The 16,581-nt window shown below is 43.5% G+C and overlaps 1 protein-coding gene across 1 annotated transcript in view; it reads left to right on the top strand.

Annotated features, from left to right (window-relative positions):
- Sfmbt2 (Scm like with four mbt domains 2) overlaps positions 1–16,581 on the top strand; it is a 172,180-nt gene that overhangs the window by 117,820 nt on the left and 37,779 nt on the right. Inside the window, exons 11-14 of the mRNA XM_052157580.1 lie at positions 2,314–2,427; positions 6,426–6,468; positions 8,179–8,249; positions 10,695–10,837. Of these exons, the coding sequence (XP_052013540.1) occupies positions 2,314–2,427; positions 6,426–6,468; positions 8,179–8,249; positions 10,695–10,837 (371 nt within the window). The remainder of the gene's footprint in view (positions 1–2,313; positions 2,428–6,425; positions 6,469–8,178; positions 8,250–10,694; positions 10,838–16,581) is intronic.

Here is a 16,581-nt window from a genome sequence, read left to right as displayed (position 1 = left end):
CAAAGATGCCTTCAGAGGCAGGATTTAGAGTGGAAGAAAAGGAAGAGTCTAAATTTCTTGAGGGGAAGAAAGTAGTTAACACCTCTTAGCTCATGCTTGTTTACTTGGGTGGGAGTCATGTTGAAAGAACCTTGCAGCGTGGTGAAGGCGGCCGTGACAACACATTCGTGTGCATGTTATAAAGAAGTGTATATAATCAAGCATTAATATGGTGTAATGCTTGAGCCAACAGAACATTTGGGGGGATTTAAGCAGTCAAGCTCACTCTGAGAGTCCGTTGGAAGTAGTGCTTTTAATAAACTTGAAAATGTTATTTATGGCTAAACACAATTTAAAAGTGAGGATATTTCTGGTGAATAAATTTAACCTGTGGGGAAATGGTTGGGAACACTAAGAAACAAATACTATTTTTATGATCCCAAAGTAGGGAAGATGATTTTGTGCTTTGAGAAACATCCTCAAGACCCTTTTGTCTAGACCCTCAAGGACTCATGAGCACTTCAGGTCCATAGGAAGACACTGGGAAAGTTACTTGGAAAAATGAGTGTGTGTGTGTTTGTGTGTGTGTGTGTGAGAGAGAGAGGGGGGGAGGGGACTTTGACTATCGTTCCTCAGGTTCTGTCCAACTTGATCTTTGAGACAGCATCTCTCATTGATAAGGGATTTTCCTGTTTCTTCCTCCCTCAAACTGAGATTACAAACATGAGCCACCCTTCCTGGTTTAAAATCAAAGCCAAAGAAAAACAACAAACACACAAATATAGGTTTTGGGATTTGTGTTTGCAAAGCAAGCACTTTTTTGACTGATCTCCCTCCAAAATGTTTCCTATTCATGAATCTGTTGGTTTAGTAGGAAATTAAGAGCTTTCACTTACTAAAGTGCGCACTCAATTTTCACGACATCTTCCCAAGGATGGGGAAGGAAGCGGTTGTCAGTATGGCGCTCACGGTACAGTTGGGACTGTTTTGTGTTTAGGACTCGGTGTTTAGCTTCTTCACGTTGCCAGGAGACAGGTCATGGGACAATCTGATTTAAAATTCTGTAGGTACTGTGTGATAAGGTGGATATAGGATGAGGGCTAAGTAGACTCAGAGTCACCGGCTATTAATAGACCTCTTATCTTTTCTTTTGGTTCTTGATTTGAGCATTTGTCCATTGAGATGTTGTTATGTTTTGTTGAGAACGATTCCTTCTTCTAACTTGTGGGATGCAGTCCAGCTTTGTTCTCTCGGTAGCCCAGGGTGCTCGATGCTTCAGCTCCCATCTTTTCTCAACATTTCCCAGCTGGGATGAGGGTTTGCCACAGGGCACAGTTGCAATTAGCAAACAGGATGTGGTGTTAGACGGTTTTCGTGAAAAAAAGATTTCCATGTAGAAAAGTGTTTTGTGTGACATAGCATCTGCAGGTCAGATCGAGCCGAAAATGAATGAGTCTAGGGCCTGGGTCATGGGTCAGTTGGTAAGGTCTTTGCCACAAAGACACAAAATCTTAGTTCCATGCCCAGAAAAGAACCTGAGTGTCATGGTGTGTGTACGTAGCCTAGCAGAGACATTGGGTTCCTGAGTTGAGTCTCACTGGCCTGTCAGCCTAGCTTACTTAGGATCTTAGGGTCCGAAACCTTATCTCAAGAACTACAGTATGTGTGGTGGAGGATGGACTCAGGAGCTTGACCCCCTTGCCTCCACACACAAGTGCCCTCATACCTGCACATGTATGCAACTGCACATCTACAACACATACACACATACAGAGATGAGCCACTCCCGTCAAAGCTGAGAGGCAAGCGTATCCTGTCAGGAGACCGCCTTGTCTCTCAGTTCCTAAGCAGTAGATTCCCCGTGGTTGTAGCTTTTGGTTGTTAATGTTTGCTTTTATTTAGTTAACAGCTACTCTTTGCTTGGTGTGGAACCATCCTCTCATGGTGGTTCACAAGCTGTACCACATGTCTTTAATTTCATAGCTACTCTTAGGAAAGGGGACATCTGGTCCCTTTTCGAACGTATCTGGCTCTGATCCCGTTTTTCCTAGCATCTTCTCTTCCTACCCATTTTTAGGGCGAAGTATATGTTTCTTCCAAACTTCTTTTTTATTTAAACTATCTTAGAGTCTCTAAATAATGTGGACCTATTTTAAGACTACAGATTCTATAAGCCATCCCCTATACTGTTATCAATTTGTAAAACATTCCAAGGAATGTATTTCTCAGGCTTGGGGATGTTGTGTTGTATTGTGTGTGTGTGTGTGTGTGTGTGTGTGTGTGTGTGTGTGTGTTTCTCTCTGATACCCATCATTTTGGTTTCTTCCCACGCAGGTCTGGAGAACCCAATGCCAGAGATCATTGTGGATATGGACTCCATGGATCTCTTCCCAGTGGGCTGGTGCGAGGCGAATTCTTACCCTTTGACCACACCATACAAAGCATCCTGTAAGTATTTCCCGGTGGAGAGAGATTTGATAAACACCGTGTGTGCATTGTCACAGTGACTAAATGGGCTATTGGGTACGGGAGCCTGTGACACCAAGGGTTTCAGGTGTTCTGAGGAATGCCTGTATCGGTATCTCAGTTGTTCCTTAAGTGCTGACATCAGATGGACATTTGGACATCCTTCTAGGTGACAGTAAGGGGGCAATCACAGTGCGATCCATTGTTTTGATTGGGAAAGCTTAGGTTAGACATCATGATATTGTTGTTGTTGGGTTTTATTTTCTCCCACATTTTGAGAAAGCGTCTCACTATGTAGCCCCTGGTTGGGCTCTAACTTCCAGAGATTTGCAGACTTCTGTCTCCCAAGTGCTGGGACTGAAGGCACGGGCTGACATCATATTTTTTTATTCTTATTTTATGGGGGACCCTAGCTCCTTTCATGTAGTTTCCCCTAAAAGGATCAATAGGGCTAGAGAATCAGCTCAGGAGGTGACTGTTGCTGTGTGTGTGTGTGAGGACCAAACTCCTTGCACCCAGGTAAGAAGCGAGGCATGCCTCTACTTGCCTGTAACTACACATTAGGAATCAGAGCAGGGTAGGTCGCAGGAGCCTGCTGGCCAGTTGGCCAGTCTAGCAGAGCAGGCAAGCTCCGACATCAGGGAGATATGCCAGCATAAACCAAGATTGGGGGGGAGGAGTAGAGGAAGGCACTGGATGTCTTCCTCTGGCTTACACATGCACATGTGTTCTGGTGTCACACACATATCCCCAAAACAAAAATCAACTAAACAAATATGATCTCAGCAAATGACTGACCTAAACGCTCTTAGCATCAACTACCAACAACTAAGTAGTGTTTAAATTTAAGAATATATGACCTCATATTTTTTGATGCCCCCAATACCAAATTATATCATTTCTGCTAATTTACCATACAACAGTCCTCAGTCCATAACCAGATATCTTGAATGAGATGTCTTGGGGTGGAGACTCAGCAGCCTCTGCTTATGTAAGCTCCCACATGAGCATCCACGCCTGCAGGCTCAGGCTTGAACAAAGGTCTGGCGCTCACCTGTTTATAGCGTGTAATGCAGGTAGATTACAACACTTCACATCCATATACAGAAGCAACCATACCATGACACTGTGGGTCCTTCTCCCTGGAAACTCCCGTGGCTTAAAAATCTTCAGACCAAATGCATCTTTGCATTTATTTCTCCTTAGTGTATGTCAGAGATACTATTTAAATAGTGTGAGTCCTTAAAGATACCAGGCTTCATGCTTTGTCTTGACTGATATTTGAGTTGAGGGAGAGGGCTCAGTGGGTGAAGAAGCCCTTTCCTGGAAGCATGAAGACCTGAGTTTGGATCTCAGAACCTATGGAAAGCCAGACTTAGTGGTGCAGGCTTGTAATCCCACTGTTTCTCTGATGAGGTGGGAGGTGGAGGCATGGTGTTAGTAGCAGTGAAGAGGAGGCCCTTCACTTTCTCAGTAAAGTACATAGAAATAAGGACCTACATTTGACATTGTCCTCTGACTTCCACGTGTATGAACACACACACACACACACACACACACACACACACACACACACACACACACACACAGATTCTACAGTTTTTCTAAAAGCTCCTTTTTAAAGAGATGGTATTTCTAATGTTACTGTTAGAGAGTTTTTGGGTCAGCCTTACTTCCTCCTAGCACGCTGTTCTGTACTTTACTTCTGGGCATCCTCAGGATCTGCTGTAAACAGCGTCTCTTCAGAGGTGGTTTCACGTCTTTCATGCCCACAGATTTCAGAAGGTCCTTGGCATTCAAGAAGTCTAGAGCTTCCCCTATTCCTGACTGGGGGCTGTGTTGGCTGGACAGGTTAAACATCTGCCTCCTTGCCAATGGGTGATGGGTTCCTGAGGTCATAATAATCATTCCACACTGGAGCTTTTGGACACGACTGACTAGATGGTGTGGACTACATGCCGTCTTCTCTGGGATCCATTCCAGCCTCGGCTTTACTACCCCTCAGACAGAGCTTCTTACTGCCTACCCTTCCCCTCTTCCTCCCTACAGACAGGAGAAACTGCCGTGTCTTCCAGTTCCTATGGAGAGCAGTCACATGCTGGTTAAAGTGAATGCAGTATTTTGTTTCCTAAATTAAATTTAGTATAATAAGGCCTTAATAACCATAGTCACCACTTAGAAGTTAGAAGTCCTTACTGATTTGGGGGCACAGTCAAGCCCTTTGAATGCATGCTCCTTTTCAGAATTTCATGCATGTATGTAGCATGTGTCGAGTGTATTGCCTCCGTCTCCTCGTCCTCCCTCCACTTCTGTCTCGCCTTCCCACTGCCCTGTTGGTTTTCCTAGTTCCTTTCTACTTTCATTTGATATGTACACGTGGTTTCATGTTACTGTAAAATCTATGAAGTACAGATGAGAGAAAACAAACGGCATGGTCTTCTGAAGATGGACTTCATTCACTCAGTATGACCATGTCCAGTTACACATGTCTTTCTGAAAACAACAAATTTCTTCTTCTTTACGTGCTCAGAACCCTGATGCGAGCACAGTAGTACTTTCTCATTTGTGCATTTTCCTTGCAAGCCTGCTGTACTTAGTTTCTTACCAGGGCATTGCACAACCAACACAAGCTGTTGTATGCCTTTTTTCCATATTGGAGCCTATGAACATTTGTCCTTTGTATCGCAGTGACTGATTGTGAGTGGCAGTCTACTGAGTTTTCCTCACATCACTTTTTACATTAAGTCTTCTTGAAGATTTAAATGTGTGCCTGTATGTGTGTATCTATGTGTGGGTATGTCTCCAGCTCCTCGTTAGTATTTATTTTTTAATAAATGTTCATCACCTGGATAAAAAGATAGACCACAGTTTTGTCTGTTATCAATCTTGACTCAGATAACTCTGTATCTTCTAACATCAGCATTTTCCCCCCAAGACAGTCTCACTATATAGGTTTGATTGTTCTGGATCTCACTCTGGAGACCAGGCTGGGTTCAAACTCACAGAGATCCACCTGCCTCTGCCTCCCTAGTGCTGGGATTAAAGGCCTGCACCACAGTTCCCACCTTAGCATTTGTTTATGTTAATCAAATTTCTACAACTATTAGCATTTGGTAGGATAACAGTTCAAGTTTGCCTTTTTTACAGAACAATATGTGCTTAAGAAATGACTGCAAGAATTGGAGTTGGGCAGATCCTCAGTGGTTATGAATGTATACTACTCTTGCAGAGAACCTGATTGGTACCCAGGACCCACATCACACAGCTCAAACCAACTGGACATTCAGCTCCAAGGGATCTGACAACCTTGGCTGGACTCACATACACATACCCATACTAAGACACACTTGTATAGTTAAAAATAAAACAAGTCTTTAAATATATTACAGAGAGTGTTCTCATCTCCCTATCATTATTTCCTGGTTTTGTTTGAATGTTCAAGCAGATACATTGCTAGATGTATGTTCCCTTTCATTGAGCCTGAATTGGGGGGTGCATTATCTTAGCAGCATTTTTCACCCTATCAGAATTTCCATGGAATTTGCAACAATTTATCTTAATGTGTGTTTATGTGCAGTGTAATGTGTGTCCTCTTTATCTTCCTTATTAAAAGTACTCTTTAAAATAAAATAGCCAATGTAGTGATAAGATTATATAGATATACTTAAATTTTTCATGTTTCATAAAACCATATCTATTTTATGCTAGGAGATACTATGTATATTTGTTGTTTGACTTCGACAGCTTTTTAGTTTTAAGAATGGACACAAGGATTCATCTTAATAACAAATAATAATAATTATGACTTTGCTGGAGGAATCCGGTATGCAAGGGTGCCTGCCATCAGCTACACGCCCAGTTTTAGGCTGCATGAGACCCCACCTCTAAATAAATCAAACAGGTTATACTTTTACACGAAGCCATTAAAGAATTCAGTTCACTAACAGTTTCCTATTCTTTCCTTTCCCCCCATTTTACAGCAAAAAGCAAGAGAACGACTGTCCTTGTACAGCCGGAAAAACAGTACGTATTTTCGCCCACTTCCTCTTCTCCTCTTTAAGTGCATGGTTAGCTACAAAAGGCCTGAGTGGTTTTCTTGGGGCATCAGCTAGCCAGCGGCTTACCAGCCATGGGGCAGCGGTTCCTCCTTGCGCAGTTATGCCGGGCAAAATTCAGAGCCACTCTCAAAGCCTTCTTCAGACCCGGTGGTTATTTCTCATTTTTAATTTCACTTGGGTGGACATGACTGCCTCTGGTGCTGATTCCTGGGGGTCCCCTATGAAAAGTGTAGTTCACAGATGCGCGACCTGTTTTGTTGACCCTTAACACCTGGAGGCAAAAGTCATCAGTGCCATCCCAGGCCCCAGACACCCATCTGGCTGAGAAGTGGCTTTTGTTCTTCATGTCTAAACATTCACATTTAAGAACAATAGTTATTGAGGTTTTTTTTCTAAATATCAAATTTGGTTTCACGTGTAAAAAAAAATGTTGGTTTTCCATTTTGATGTGGATTTAGGTTGCCGTTTGGTGGGGGCCTGGTGGTTTTAGGGTAAAGTGTTGTACGTGCGGGTGGGATGTGTTTGAAAAGTTGGAACTTCTGGTGTGCTTTTGAGCGTCATAAAATATTCAAAACGCACCCAAATGCTCCTTCCATCTGAAGGGATTGTGTTTTCTTAAGGAAACAAAAACATATGGTAACGAAGCTAACTGAAAACAGCACCTTCGCTCTATTCAGGCTTAAATTTGAATAAAACAAATGAAGCAGTCTCTGAAGGAGGACGGTGACTCAGGGTGGTTTAGGTGTGGTCATCACTGAAAGCCCTGGGGCAGGCTTGTGACTTGGCTCCTGTTTATCCCCAGAACATGATGTAGATGGATCAGCATTAAGCTCTTGCTAATGAGTCCTGCCTTGCAGTTCAGGGATTAATGATTCCCCCACCTCACACAGATTGCTGGGCCCCATGCTCACGATTTCTGATTTAGGGTTTAATCTGAGAATCTGTATTCCTATGTATTCTAGCTGACGCCTGCTCTGTCAGCTCAGGGAACCACAGTGAAATGTGCACAGCCTGAGAGGATGCAGCACTCTCCAGTCTTAAGATATCTGTTGATGGTTTGCCATTTAGGTCAGTTGCTAGGCAGCTACCTCAGGTGAACCCCTGTGAGCCCCCCTCCCAGATTTCCTTTATTCTCCTTACACCACACTTCAAAAAAAATTACATTTATTTATGATCTTTTTTTACCCGAACGCTAAAAGAACGTGCCAGAATTAAAGTTTCAACAATCACCAGGTTATAGTTCTTCCTCCTGAGTTGTCTTTTTAGTATATCCGTGTCCCACAAAGGCACTGATTAAAGATGTCCAAAGTCACCTGAAGGTTGTTTTAATTAGACAATTTCAGTGGAGAAGTCTGACATTAATTATATGTTAGTTGTATCTAGAATGTAATTGAAGACGTTATTCTGAGTTCAGAAGAAACTCCTTGGTCAGGTATAGCCCCTCAGAGGCCTGTATGCCCAGGCTTTGTAGGGTCATCAAATGGATTTGAACACCAGTTTTTCAAAATGACCTCCTCATTTAGTTGACTGGGTCTATTTTTGTACAAATGGCTTACCTGGTAATGGCTTTGTCTTGAATTCCTGGTGTACTAATTTTAAATATGAAGAGTCCGCAGTCTGCCAATCCTTTCTTCTTAAGCCTGTTCCCTTAATGTTTCATTTTCTTTATTCACAGATTATTATCCCCAGTGCCTGTTGAGAAAATACCTCATGAACTTAGCTTGCTGCCTCAGATGGACACTCCAGGTAAATACACCTCTTTCCACTGAGTTGTCGTGACCGCTGACTTGAGTGCGGCTGTAGTCCCTGCCTCTCAACTTTGAGCCTGTTTTCCTTCCTCCTGACACTACACACTCACAGATAGACATTTAAAAGAAAGTTTTATGAAGCTAAAGTTGTACTTTAGCTTTGCTACTGTTTGATCAGGGCCTGTAGACCAGCCTTCTAATCTTTAGGGGGAAAAATGTGTTTGATATTCGGCCATTGTTAATCAGCTCAGCATCCTGCATCCCTGACCACGGGATGGAGGAAAAGATGGAGAACTAGTATTGGCCATTCCTTCCTTGTTATTTTATCACAGTTTCATGTGACTTTTTGAGACATGGTCTTGCTAGGTAGCCCAGGCTAGCCTTGACCTCTCAACCCTCATGCCTCAGCCTATCTAGTACTGGGATTCCAAGTGTGTGCTACTGTCTCTGGTTTATCTGTTTGCTCTGTTGCTCCAGTGACCTACATATATCCACTAACTTTTGATTTACTCATGCAAACCTGAGTCTAGATATGTCTGCATAAACTGGTGTAGCTGAGATCTCTATTTTATAAATAGAATAGATAAACATTTAACTAAAACTCTGGATAATACTACCAAAGATTCCAAGTAAATTCAGTTTGTGAAGTTAATTATCTTTTTTCTTGTGCAGAACTTAAATTTTTTTTTTTAAAAAAACTACACCAATTTTGTAGTCTACTGCAGTAATATAACTTTTTTTGTACATTCGATATAAAATCCCTGCTTCTTATTTACTGACTATTAAGGTTAAGAAGCAGGTCTTTCTGAACTGTTTTATTGCCTTCAAACAAATAGTAGTATTTATTTCTGAAGGAATCTCATTGTTTCTCTAGCAAATCTTGACTGAGAGAGCATATCAGAGAGTAGGACCCTTCGCCCAAAGAGAGACATTATTCTGTATTCATAAACACCAAGAAATTTTACTCGAACCAGATGTGGTTGTGCACACCTGTTGTTCCAGCCCCTGCAATCCCAAGGTAGAAGATCTGTGAGTGCCACACCACTCTGCCCTGTGGGACTAGAGACTGAACATGCCCTGCTGAATGAATGTATTCAAAGGGTAGGATTTCAAGTCATGCAAGTGTAATTTTCTCTACATCATCCTGGCAATATGGAAGAGTCTAGCAATACCTGGATGTTGGCCTGGATGTGGACCAACAGCGATTCTCACGTGATGCTGTTGGGGGAATGTCAGTGGGGTCATCACTGTGGGGAAGAGCTTGGTCATCTCTACCTCTATAGGTGTGTATGTGGATGGAGAAGCCAATTCTACTTCCACTAGGGCCTTATGCATACCGCTCGCCCATGCTCTGAAGTCAACTTTTGAAGGTGCATTCCTTAAATCATTACTAGAAACTCTAAAAAAAAAAGTAGCAGCAGCTAAGAGTTTTTAAGGGAAATTAATAAATTGTGGCATGTCCATAAAAGGGTGAAATCATGTACACACATGAAAATAGAGTGTTTCCAATTTGTTGGCAAAATTTGCTATACGCTTGTTGACTTGTGACTCTACCAAACTTAAGTGAACTAACAAAGTAACTAAGTGAAGTAAATGTGACAGGAAAGCATCCATGAAATGTTTTTGTGAAGATCCCAGGTATCTATCACTTGCTGCCCCCACTCACAGTGTTGAGCACTAAAGCTGATTGACTTGTATGAGAATGATAAATATCATATTTGGTGTGATGGGTACTTCTAAGGCACTGGATTCTCACTCTGTGGGTCACAACCCCTTTGGGGGTTGATTGACCCTTTCACAGGGGTCGCCTAAGACCATTGGAAAACACAGATATTTATACTAAGTTTCTTAACAGTAAAATCATACTTATGGAGTAGTGATGAAAACAGTTTTATAGGTAGGTGTCATCACAACATGAGGAACTGTACTAAAGGGTCACAGCTTTGGGAAACTTGAGAACGGCTGTTCTGTGGGAAGTGAGGGGAGTTACAGGAATAGGACGTACAAGGGATCCTATCTGTAGGACAGTAACTCCTTGAACTCTGTAACCATACCTGGTTCGTCGTTGCTGTTGCTTGTTTCTGTGTCTTAGATGCTATCTAATCCACAGAAAAGTCCATGCTTACTTAGTAGGAAAAATAACCAGCGTCTTAAGATAGTATTACAGATCTGAAAATGTGTTGATGTTAGGACACAGGACACCTTTCTCCAAGATGAAAACCATGTTTCTCTCTGTCATACTTTGAAACTGAAGTTAGGATGCTTGTTTAGAGTCCCCACAGCACCTGCTCTAGGAGAAGTGGTGACCATTCAGAGTCCATTTCTTCTCTGGATTCTTCATCAGTCAAAGTGAGATAGATCTGTGGATCCAGCACAGGTTTTGTCAGCCCGGTGAGTCATGATGTAGGAGCCCCCAGCATCCCACTGTACCGTTCTGTTCCAGCAGGAGCCGTCAATCCCAAGTACTGCTGCCCTCAGCTGTTCGTCAACCACCGCTGTTTCTCAGGGCCATTCCTGAACAAAGGAAGGATTTCAGAGCTACCTCAGTCAGTGGGACCTGGCATGTGCGTGCTGGTGCTTAAAGAGGTAAGGGTGTCTCAACGCGGTCCATTGTGTCCCGTTTCCAAAGCCGATGTTCAGGCCCTCAACTCAAGTCAGTTTAGTTCACGTTCGGCAAAGAACACCTCAGCTCTGGAGATGGAACGCTAGCGATTTCAGGGTGGCAAGTGGCATCCCTACCCATGTAAGACTCATTCATGGTCTAATGAATATGCCCTTTCCCCACGCGAGTTAGGGAAATACGTTGTGATGGCCCTAAATCAAGTGCTCTAGGAGGAGGGGAGAATGGATGTGTGCACTGAGCCCTCGACACTAGGTTGTTTAAGTTTTCAAGGAAGGAGCTGCCTCTGGCAAGCAAGCAAGCCAGAATAAAGTGACCAGCATCTTTTTTTTTTTCATTTCCCCTTTTGCCTTTTAAAGACAGGTTTTCATATATACCGTGCTGCCCTTGAATTCACTGTCTACCCAAGGACGACCTAGAATTTTCTGCCCCTCCCTCTTCCACCCAAATTTGGCAATTACATTGTACACCAACACTCAAGTCTTTAATGTAGTGATGTTATCTCGTCTCACCCAGGGCTTCCTGGATGCTAAGTAGACATTCTATCAAGTGAGATAGACCTCCAGCCCAACTGATATCTCCCTCCCCAAGGCCTGCCTGGTTCCTGCACTCAGACAATAATAACACCGCCTGGTCCCTGTGTGTTCATGAGGCTTGTGTTGTGGCTTGGTCCAGGCATTGGTCCCATTTCCTTCCTATTAGGGGAGGTGACCTAGAGTACAGGCTGACCTGACAGATGTGAATGGACATCTTTGGAGATTCTTCTACTGCATTGACTGGTCCAACTGTAGATGGTGTCTGGTGACCCCACTGGAATAATAGAATAGTTTCTGGACTCTTCTAGGAAGGCTCTGCTCTTGCCCTACATGGCAGAGTCTTGCCAGGGTCGCTCTTAGGAAAGAGGACACCGATGTGACATTTTTATTGCTGCTATGCCAGGTTGAAAGCTTTTAAAAACAAAATTCGGTGGCCACACAATCCACCTCCCCACTGAACAACTGTTCTTATGGCAGCGTCTAAGAGCCGGGCGCTACCTGAATCACTGGATCAAAACCTAGCCCCGTAAGGCCTTCGTCTGTCTGAGTTTCCCATTCAGTTGTGAGGAAATGACATGATCCAACACTAGATAAACATAGGGGTGCGCTAAAGAAAGAGGGGAGCACAGTAGTCTGAAAGCAGAGGTGACATTTGACCTAGTGGAGATGAGTAAGTACGGCCTCAATTGCACAGCATGGGCTGGCATTCAGGGAAGATTCTGGCATTCAGGGTCAGGCCTGGCTGGAACAGAGGATGCTAGGCTGTTCCTAGGTGTAGTAAAAGGCTGTGCTGCATTTTAAGAGTAAAAGCTAAGAGGCTCCGGGTTGCCTCCTGTTTCATTGTCAGGTGGGACCAAGGAGCTCAGGGAAGGCTATGTGCATATGGCTTTCTTTGCTATTCTGAGCAGTTTGGGCTGTTGGGGATTTCTCAGAGTAACACCAGGCTGGTGTGATTCTATCAACAGAGAGCATCTTAATATTTCTGCGTGCGTGCGTGTGTGTGTGTGTGTGTGTGTGTGTTGAATGTGTGTTTTTCCACTCTGTAGGTGATACATGTGTGTGCACCTGTGTATTGAGGCCAGAGGCCATTTTTTTTAATTTAATTATTTTATGCATGTGAATACACTGTTGCTGTCTTCAGACACACCAGAAGAGGGCATCAGATCCCATTATGAGATGGTTGTGAGCCACCATGTGGTTGTCGGGAATGGAACTCAGGACCTTTGGCTGAATTGTCAGTGCTCATAACTGCTGAGCCGTGTCTCCAGCCCCCTGAGGTCAATTTTGTGTGTCTCCCTCAGTCATTCTCCACTTTACTTTCTGAGACTGCATCTCTCGTATTAGTCTGAATCACACAGATTCACATCACCTGGCTGGCCGGAGTCGGGAATCTGTTCATCCACCTTCCTAGCTCCTGGAGTATAAATGTCACCATACCCAGTCTCCTCCCTCCACCCTCCCACCCTCTGTCTGTCTCTCTTATTTAATGGGTGCTTTGGGCTTCAAACATATATCAGTATTCTTGTGCAGCAAGCAATTTACTGGCTAAGTCAGCTGCCTAACTTTTTTTTGTTTTGTTTTAATACCGTTTTTCCTAAAGGGAAAGGTCATCACATCAGTTGGAGGAGGTTTTCCAGGCCATTGGTTGTCAAAGCCTTTCGTATATTTAGAAACACATCTTTATTGAGGGGACGCAAAGTGTTTAGGAGAAGCCTGTAAAACATGGACAGGTCTGCGATGGCTCTTTATTTAGGAGCATTTGGCAGCTTGGCTATTTCTTAGTCAAATAGGCTGTTTCAAGTCACAACCTTGAGTGAGTTTCTTGTTAAAGTGGGGAGATAGGCGGGGGTGGGGGTGGGGGTGGGAGAGTGGGGGCTGGGGAGTGTGAGCACGGGACGCACGGACACTGCGGAATAGGGTCAGTGTTTCATGAGACTGCAGGGATGTGGAACAGTCACGTGCTTCAGAGAGGGAAACCTAGTGTTGGCTCTAGCATCAGCGAGCTGGGAGGGGGGGCACGAGAAGTGGGAATGTTGCTTATAAATACTTAGGTCTCCCACCTCCAAGGGCCGACACAGTAAGTGCAGACCTAAGGGTCAGACCCGGCCCTCCACCACCAGCACGCAGACGCTAGTGTGCCTGTCTGTTTGTTTGGTTGTTTTTGAGACAGCCTTCTATATCTCCGGCTGTCTGCAAGTTCCCTATATGGCTGAGGATGGCTTGAAACTTCCGTTCTTCCTGCCTCTGTCTCTGCAGGGCCGGGATTACAGCCCATATCACCATGCTGAGAATCGGACCCAGGGCTTTGTCCGTGCTAGGCAGGCAGTCTGACCAACTGAGGTCTATCCTTATCTCTGAAGCTACATTTTAAATACAGTTTCTCTGAATATAGCTTAGCCTTAGGTCTGGTAACCAAAGAGGATCCATCCTTCCACACCAAGTGACAAATGGACTCTAAAGATGACACATTTCTAGCTCGCGAGAAATGGTGATTGCAAGCCAGGACAGTGTATTCGGCAATGCTTCAGTATTATTTAGGTTAGGCCGTAGGATTACTAGTTAAATCTGACCGAATAAATTGGCACAGAAGACAGATCCCTGCATACAGGAAACATGGTTCAAAAATAAATCCAGGCAAGAATAGGCAAGAATTTCCATTTCAATACAAGGTAACAATTACTACCCCTTGGACTGTGGCTGATTCCGGTGGCCTAGGTTGTTTGCCTGTATTAGTGCCTGGTGTTGATTGACAAGTCAGGGTCATCAAATCTAACAAAGACATAGTGAGTGACCCTGTTCCTTTGCCGGTGCCTGCAAGCCTGATTCAAATGACAGGTTCTGGTTGCTAACACAAGACTCTGCAGTATCAGCTAGCTACCTTAACCAACAACATGCTTCTGTCTCTCTTTAGTGGCAGGCTATTTTACTCAACTAAATGATTTTATTTAAGTCAAAGGTTGTTATCCTCAATCATTTCATGATGGATGGTCAGCCACTAAACTTAAAAGCCTAGCCAGAAGCGGTTTTCTGATGACAAAAGTTGGTTTTTGCTGATGGTTAAAAATGTGTGTAGCAGGATGGAGGAAAAAATAAATAAATAAATAAAATGCAAGTGCTTCAGTTCTGGGAGTGCAAGAAAAATGTGAGTTCCACCAAACCAATATTTATGCTAATGTTCTTCCTTTGGTGCCAGAGCCACTGCATGGCTTCAAATTTCATTTTGCTTAAAGAGAACGAGATAATTGAAGCAGAGACAGAGTGTGCTGCTTTTCCAAGCCATTGGCACTATTGGAAAATTAAACACTTTTGTATCTTCAGAAGATGTGAAACGGGAGTTGTTTTCTCTGTCTGGTGTGCTGTACGTAGATAGTGTCTGTTGGTGGATGGAGGGCTGGGTTAGGGGGCTGCGAGCTGGGGAAAGGGGTTGTGAGATATGCGTGAGGGTCTCTATGTTACAGAGAAGGAAGCATCTAGAAAATGATAGCTAAAGCCTGCATCAGCTTATTTTCTGGATATTGGACTTGAGTGGGATTTGTAGAGATTCAGAGAGGCATCCCTGACTGAGCGTGATATCAGAGATGGTGTTGAGAGAAGATAGTTTGATAAGCCGGAAGTAGAGTCCATTCAACTCTGCTCATCCCCTAAAAGTAAACTCAAGATGGCGCATCCTCTGGAGAAGGCCTCGACATTCTGAAGTTAAGGACCAAGTCTAGTCTTGTGATGACACCTTAAGTTCTGGGCCATTGTATGGGCACCATAATATTATTAGCGACAGATAACAGTGGTGGCATTTTGTCATACATCAAACCTGCATGCTCAATCGAGTCCATGCCAATTGGGATCATTCATTTCCAGCTCAAATCTTTCCACTGTCAAGCCTTCGCCAGACAAATCTGAGAGAAAGACGGTTCCTGGATTTATGTGGCATTATTTTTTTTTTTTGTCTTTTTTTTTTTATTTGATATAATTTATTTACATTTCAAATGATTTCCCCTTTTCTAGCCCCCCCCCCCACTCCCCGAAAGTCCCGTAAGCCCCCTTCTCTTCCCCTGTCCTCCCTCCCACCCCTTCCCAGTTCCCCGTTCTGGTTTTGCCAAATACTGTTTCACTGAGTCTTTCCAGAACCAGGGACCACTCCTGCTTTCTTCTTGTATCTCATTTGATGTGTGGATTATGTTTTGGGTATTCCAGTTTTCTAGGTTAATAACCACTTATTAGTGAGTGCATACCATGATTCACCTTTTGAGTCTGGGTTACCTCACTTAGTATGATGTTCTCTAGCTCCATCCATTTGCCTAAGAATTTCATGAATTCATTGTTTCTAATGGCTGAATAGTACTCCATTGTGTAGATATACCACATTTTTTGTATCCACTCTTCTGTTGAGGGATACCTGGGTTCTTTCCAGCATCTGGCAATTATAAATAGGGCTGCTATGAACATAGTAGAGCATGTATCCTTATTACATGGTGGGGAATCCTCTGGGTATATGCCCAGGAGTGGTATAGCAGGATCTTCTGGAAGTGAGGTGCCCAGTTTTCGGAGGAACCGCCAGACTGATTTCCAGAGTGGTTGTACCAATTTGCAACCCCACCAGCAGTGGAGGAGTGTTCCTCTTTCTCCACATCCTCTCCAACACCTGCTGTCTCCTGAATTTTTAATCTTAGCCATTCTGACTGGTGTAAGATGAAATCTTAGGGTTGTTTTGATTTGCATTTCCCTAATGACTAATGAAGTGGAGCATTTTTTAAGATGCTTCTCCGCCATCCGAAGTTCTTCAGGTGAGAATTCTTTGTTTAACTCTGTACCCCATTTTTTAATAGGGTTGTTCGGTTTTCTGGAGTCTAACTTCTTGAGTTCTTTATATATATTGGATATTAGCCCTCTATCTGATGTAGGATTGGTGAAGATCTTTTCCCAATTTGTTGGTTGCCGATCTGTCCTCTTGATGGTGTCCTTTGCCTTACAGAAACTCTGTAACCTTATGAGGTCCCATTTGTCAATTCTTGCTCTTAGAGCATACGCTATTGGTGTTCTGTTCAGAAACTTTCTCCCTGTACCGATGTCCTCAAGGGTCTTCCCCAGTTTCTTTTCTATTAGCTTCAGAGTGTCTGGCTTTATGTGGAGGTCCTTGATCCATTTGGATTTGAGCTTAGTACAAGGAGACAAGGATG

Source organism: Apodemus sylvaticus, chromosome 14, assembly GCF_947179515.1.
Source record: "Apodemus sylvaticus chromosome 14, mApoSyl1.1, whole genome shotgun sequence".
Lineage (NCBI taxonomy): Eukaryota > Metazoa > Chordata > Mammalia > Rodentia > Muridae > Apodemus > Apodemus sylvaticus.
Note: the sequence above shows the minus strand (reverse complement) of the source record. Positions and strands in the feature narration are given on the sequence as shown.